The sequence below is a fragment of the Enhydra lutris genome, unplaced genomic scaffold (assembly GCF_002288905.1).
Source record: "Enhydra lutris kenyoni isolate GAN:26980312 unplaced genomic scaffold, ASM228890v2 scaffoldscaffold84, whole genome shotgun sequence".
Taxonomy (NCBI): domain Eukaryota; kingdom Metazoa; phylum Chordata; class Mammalia; order Carnivora; family Mustelidae; genus Enhydra; species Enhydra lutris.
This window is the reverse complement of record NW_019154168.1, coordinates 1,739,848-1,746,804: the sequence shown is the minus strand read 5'-3', so window position 1 is coordinate 1,746,804 and position 6,957 is coordinate 1,739,848. Positions and strand designations below refer to the sequence as shown.

General features: G+C 37.6%; 1 protein-coding gene across 1 annotated transcript in view; it reads right to left on the bottom strand.

Moving 5' to 3' along the window:
* Positions 1-6,419: 6,419 nt before the first annotated feature.
* LOC111161344 (copine 8) overlaps positions 6,420-6,957 on the bottom strand; it is a 202,807-nt gene continuing 202,269 nt past the window's right edge. Inside the window, exon 20 of the mRNA XM_022524935.1 lies at positions 6,420-6,608. Within this exon, the coding sequence (XP_022380643.1) occupies positions 6,420-6,608 (189 nt within the window). The remainder of the gene's footprint in view (positions 6,609-6,957) is intronic.

Here is a 6,957-nt window from a genome sequence, read left to right as displayed (position 1 = left end):
GAAAGGGAAGCAAGGGCAAAAATGAACAATTGGGACTTCATTAAGATTAAAGCTTTTACACAGCAAAGGAAAGAGTCAACAAAATTAAAAGACAACCGACAGAATGGGAGAAGATACTTGCAAATGACATATCAGATAAAGGGTTATTATCCAAAATCTATAAAAAACTTATCAAACTCAACACCCAAAGAACAAATGATCCAATCAAAAAATGGGCAGAAGACATGAACAGACATTTTGGCAAAGAAGACATCCAAATGGCCAACAGACACATGAAAAAGTGTTTGACATCACTCAGCATCAGGGAAATACAAATCAAAACCACAGTGAGATACCACCTCACACCAGTCAGAATGGCTGAAATTAACCACTCAGGAAATGACAGGTGTTGAGGATGCAGAGAAAGGGGACCCCTCTTACACTGTTGGTGTGAATACAAGCTGGTGCAGCCTCTCTGGAAACCGTTTTCCTTAAAAAGTCGAAAATAGAGCTACCCTATGTCCCAGCAATTGCCCTACTGAGTATTTACCCTAAAGATACAAATGTAATGATCCAAAAGGGCACATGCACCCGAATGTTTATATAGCCAAACTATGGAAAGAGCCTAGATGTCCATCAATAAATGAATGGATAATGAAGAAGTGATATATATATATATATATATATATATATACACACACACACACACACACACACACACACACACACACACACACACATATAAAGGTCTATAAATATATATATCTCACATATATATATGTGAGATATATATATATATATTACGTTATAGTATTTCATTACATATATATGTAATGAAATACTATGCAGCCATCAAAACCCCCAAAATCTTGCCATTAGCAACAATGTGGATGGAACTTGAGGGTATCATGCTAAGCTAAATAATCAGAGAAATTGAGAAATTTCTCAATCAGAGAAAGACAATTATTATATGATATCACTGATATGAGGAATTTGAGAAACAAGACAGAGGATCACGGGGGAAGGGAGGGAAAAATGAAAGAAGACGTAAACCAGAGAGGGAGACAAAGCATAAGAGACTCTTAATCTCAGGAACAAACTGAGGGTTGCTGGAGGGGCGGGGGTGGGAGGGATGGAGTGGCTGGGGGATGGACAATGGGGAGGGTATATGCTATGGTGAGTGCTGTGAATTTTGTAAGACTGATGATTCACAGACCTGTACCCCTAAAACAAATAATTGACTATATGTTAATTAAAAAGAGAACTAAATGAGCAAATCTTGGGAACAATTTTCTTTTGCTCTTTCCATGGTAAGAGCTTAGTGGTCATCTTTCTCTTAGATTTTGACCTTCAGAGTATTTCCAAGGCCCAGGCAGTAAGAGTAACGGCAGATGATGGGATTGGGGGTGGTTTGATAAAGTATTAAATAAGCAACAACCCTGCCTTAGGACATTTGAAAATGGTTCCTCTAAAAAAACTCCTGAAAGTCTGTTAGGAACCAGAAGTAGTATGCCATCAAGAAATAATCTTAGCAGAATCATTATATTTGGAGATACCCATGTATAATGCTATTATATTGTTTTTATTACAAATAAGTATTTCCAAACAATTAAAATAGTGGTTGAGTGTCACATTAACTTAAAGAAAAGTGATTTCATTATGGGGCATTTCCTCTACTATCTATTGGGCAAATATTTCTATTTGGTGGCTCCTTAATCTGGTTTGTGAAGCTTGAAATCTGAACTGTGAATGTTGTCAGGATCATCATCGATGAAATAATGATAAACATAGCCCAGGCTTGTATTGTGGGTTCTCTCATTTCCCCTTTCACATCTTCAAAGAAACCCTTTCAGCATTTTTATGTTCATGATATACCAAGTCTTTCCTCATCAAAATCATATCATAAAATCTGATGAAGCCTTTCAGAAAAAAAATCTTGGTACAATTATGTCAGTACATTTATAAAATAAAATGTGTTTATTCTCAAAATTTCCTTGTCTTTCATCTCAATATCTTCCTATCTTTTGTGGAATGAATGAAAGGCTTTCCTATTGTTCAATGACATCTAGGATCTTCGGAGCAAATGGAAGTACAGTGGGATGGTGGGGTGAGGAGCATGGCAATGGTCAGGAGGAGGGGGAATCATCTAGAATTTATTCTAAGGGGAAAAAAAACAAACAATGTTGGATCCCTTTAATTTTATGCTTTGAAGTCTTGTGAGTCATATAAAAATACATAGATTAAGGAACCCACTCTTTGTATGAGGGGTAGACTGCTTATGCAGGAGATGATTGACAAGGCAAGAAAGTTGTCTCAGAAATTCTATAATTCAGTGTAAAACAAAGTACGTGATAAATGTAAGCTTGAGAGTCTCATAAGGGCACTCATAGTTTTTTTGAGAAATAATCTCTGTAATGCAGAGCTTTTCTTTTTCAGTCAAGATATATTTATTTTTAAAAAGAAGATTTATAAAATATCCTGAGGTTAGCCAGTAAGTATGCTGGAGCGTGGGAGCCCCAATTATCCTAAGCGGTATACCCACACACGTAGCCCATCTGCATGGCATGCACCTGTAAGCTATCTGTGACTCACTGATGGGAAAGCTCTGCACAGTATTAACTTTTTACAAGTAGATTTCCATCCTTTCGATCTTTATTAAGTGATACCACTTGCACTCAAAGGAAATCAATTTGATCCTCAGCTCTGTTTCTTTATTAGGAAGTGTATCTGATTTGTGCTAATGATAGAAATTCGTCTTCAAGTGAGTTTTTATTAAGTGTCTTGCCATTTTGTGTCAATTACAGATCCGAGTAACACAAAGACGGAAAATAGTTAAAACACATATAAGCTGAAAGGAAGAAAGCATGTTCTGCAGTAAAATCTTTGGTAGTCACGGGTTCTCTAAGAAACAACCACAGCCATCTCATCTTGTGAGAGAAATCTCTTTATGTCCTAAGCAGATGATAAGCTACCCTAATAATAACAAAAAAGCACATGAGCTCACCTACTTATCTTCACTCATTCTGAACAAAACAGCTATCCTCCAACCCTACTTCCAGCTGCCCTCTCCCCTACACATACCGCCATTCAAAGTCACATCCACCTCTTTTTTTCTCCTCATATTACACGTAGAATTTTGAAAGAAGTGATTGAGCCATCTGATGTCCTTTAATTGCAGCAGTTACACAACCTAGTTACAGATTACAGTAAACTTGGAAGCTTTTAGAATTTACCTTTATCCAGGTGCCATAAAATCATAGTCTTATGTGTCGGGGAGATGTCAAGATGCCCCAAAGTAAAATAGTATATAAATAATGAGGCAATGGATATGCTAAAACGCAATGCATATTTGATTGACAGAAGGTACTGATTACTGTTAGCTGAAGTTTTAAAGAACATGGTTAAGAAGAGTTGGGCCTTGGGCTAGAAGATGCAAAGAGTATTTTAGGTGGAGGCCTCAGGAGAGAGCCTGATGGAAGGAAAGAGTAGGAACTGTGCCTGAGACTCCAGATGAACCTAGATTGGTTGGGAAAAGTAATGAGACAAGTCTGGATGATTTTAATATTCATTCGGGAAGCAATGGAGTTGATATAACTGGGTGAGACCAGTGTTGGAGATGCTTGAATAGAAGCCCGAGGGTTCATCCTGGAATTAAAATGATTCTCATCAGAAAGGAAAGGAATGGGATTAGAGAACACAATATCCAGAGCCTTTGGTAATAGTCTGCTTTCTGTAGCAAGGTTGATGACTTAGAGCTATCACTCTTCTCTTAATATATACCTTTTTTTTTTTTTTTAAGATTTTATTTATTTATTTTGACAGAGAGAGATCACAAGTAGGCAGAGAGGCAGTGGTGGTGGGGGGGGAGCAGGCTCCTGCTGAGCAAAGAGCCCGATGCAGGGCTTGATCCCAGGACCCTGAGATCATGACCTGAGTTGAAGGCAGTGGCTTAACCCACTGAGCCACCCAGGTGCCCCAATATATACCTTTCTTGTCTCTCATTACCTAATGTTTGCATATCCCTCATACCCAGTGTGTACGTGCAACTATTGGTATGCATTTGCATTTATGGGTAATATTTCTGGGATTTTTCATTACAAAGCCCTTAATGGCAGTTCAAAAAATTCAAGTGGTTATTTTGGCAGTAGTATAACCAGCTCTGCTCTAGTTACACAGACTTGGATAAATCACTCAATCCCTTCAGACTTGGTTTCTTCCTTTATGCAGAAATAAGACATGACTGGGTATTTTCTAAAATAAAATATAGAACTAACATTGGAGCACCTGGGAGGCTCAGTCAGTTAAGCATCTGACTCTCGATTTGGGCTCAGGTCATCTCAAGGTTGTTGGATTGAGCCCTGCATTGGGTTCTGTGTTCAGTGCGCAGTTGCTTGAGACTCTTTCTCTCCCTTTTCTTTTGTCCCTCTCCCTGCTTGCATGCTCTTGAAAGGAAGGAAGGAAGAAAGGAAGGAAGGAAGGAAGGAATGGAGGGAGAGAGGGAGGAAATCTTAGGGAGAAAAAAAAAGGAACTGATATCACATGCATTTCTGGCGACCACCCTGCCATACAAAGGGCATGGTTTATAACTAAAGATGATTTCTTAGCCATCTGCCCCCACTAAGTGTGGGCACATTATTACATAGATAAGAAAGTATACATCCTTCATTTTCTCTAATTAGTTCAAAGTAAAATAAATAATAGTTGACAGGAAAGAAAATACTGACCTCATTCATTTTTATTTCTTTGGACTGAATATTAAGGTAAATTTAAAAAAATCAGTTGGTTATTAACTATACTGGTGGAAATATTTAAGATCAGTAAGAGAAATCATCACACTCCATTTCACTCACACATAAAACTTACAGAGCAAGTAGTTATCCTTTTAAAGATTTTAATACATACTTAAAAATGGACAATTTGTTATTACATAATTGTATAACATTGATACTGTTAGATATGTGGGTGTATATATTTTTCTTGTCAATAAAATAGTTTCATGCTTATAAAAGTCACCCTAAGTCAACTTGGACAAAGAGAACAACATACAGTAGAAATAAACCAAGTAGTAAATAGGATGTAAGTAAGGAAAAATATTATGAAGCAGTTACATTGTTGACACAAAGGAAAAGAAAATACACTTTTCTATTATTTGAAGGCAATTCACAATCATTTCCAGGAATTCTGTGAGAATTTAAGGCCATTTGTTCTAAAGAAATGCTTTAATTTAGACACAATGTCACAAAACTGTAATTTTTGTAAAAACTGTACATGCAAAAACTCTTTACAAGTCATTGTGGACAGGCAGTTCAGTATGTAGGATTAGGTTATCTCACAAATGTGTTGTGCACTAAGTCACGTGGTTTGTATATATAACTGGGAATTTCACAAAAATCTTCCAGCCTGTGCACCTCGCACGGCAACATGAAAAGGTGATAACAAGAAGTCCAAATCAGGAGAGCCAGTATCCCTTTGAATTAAAATATCTAGACAAGGTATAATGGAGTAAAAAGTTTAAAACTTCTGCTACATGGTTCACAGTTAAATATTCTGGGTTTTAGTCTCTCTAAATAGCATTATAATATAAAGATGCTACTTCGTACACAAAGTATTTTCTGTGCATTTTACAGTTCACAATGTTTGACTTTTTATTATTTTTATTATTTCTACTGAGAATTACAGAACATAAACTGACTGCAGTCTAAATTTAGAACCCAAGCTCCATGAAAAATGCATGTTCCTACAGAATACACATCTGCTAAGCTTAAACCCCCATACCAGGCAAACAGCAGAGGAACTCATTACTAAGCAGATGCGGCCTCGTAAGACAATTCACTTACTGAGAAATATGAAAGCATCTCTCCTTTCTCTTATTTGCAATTGTATTGTCCAGACAGTCATTCAAAGAGATATTGCTCTTGCGATTATAGCTATTGCAATTTAGAAGACAGAGGATTCAATATTCAAAACTCTTATTCTTAAGAACAGTTATAAAAGTATTGAAATTTAAAAAGTAGTAACATGTAAACATTGATACAGAGAGACTGCTTTCCTATACACACAGCAGTCGAGGACAATATTTGAGTTAAAAACAGTTTGTGCTTTTTTCCAACAATACATTGGAAATTAGCTGTTTCTGTCCAAAGAAAGAAAGAAAGAAAGAAAGAAAGAAAGAAAGAAAGAAAAAGAGATTCAGAGAAGACATCCATATTTTGCTTCAAGCATTTAAACAATTTTTCTGTTGCTCATGCAACAACCATATTTACAGTTTTGGTTTAGAAAGAGAATTAATTTTGGATCCAAGAAAGCATATTAACCAGGACTGCTGAAATCAAACTGAGAAGAGTATCTCATTCCCTGGTTCGCGACAGAGCACCAGGAGCAAAGCGTTGACTCAGCAGTTCTTCGTGACGGGTAGTTAACGGGGACGGTTCCGAGCACGGTCATATCTGAGTCTGTAACACGTGTGTAGGCGGGGTGTAGGGGGGCGGCGCGGGGGATGGCTTGATTCCGCGGGCCCGCATGTAGGAGAGGAACTGCTCCGGGATCTCAGCTAGGACGTCTTTAGCCAATCTGGCCATGCTCAGTATGTGGTTTCCGCTTCTGTCAATATAATCCCGGAACGGCACGAACTGAAACAGAGGTGAGAGAGTTATTCTAGAGACTTTAGTATGCGGTTTAACAGACACAAAAACCAACGCATGTCAACATTTGGTGGAGAATCAGAGCAGCCTGGAGGACTGGTTAGATGGATAGGCATTACTATGCATCTTCAAGAGATCTGATTCATTACCAACAGCGAGCTACTATAGTGGCCGAAACTTTCTATTGTATATGCTTTATCTAAAAAGGGATGCAATTGTTCTCTTTTTTTTTTTTCTCTCTCCCAATAACTTGTCTCCTGGTTCTGAAAGGTCCATCATGTTGCTACAGGTATTCTGTGGTTTTGGGTTCTATACCTCACCTGACTCCCAAGAGGAT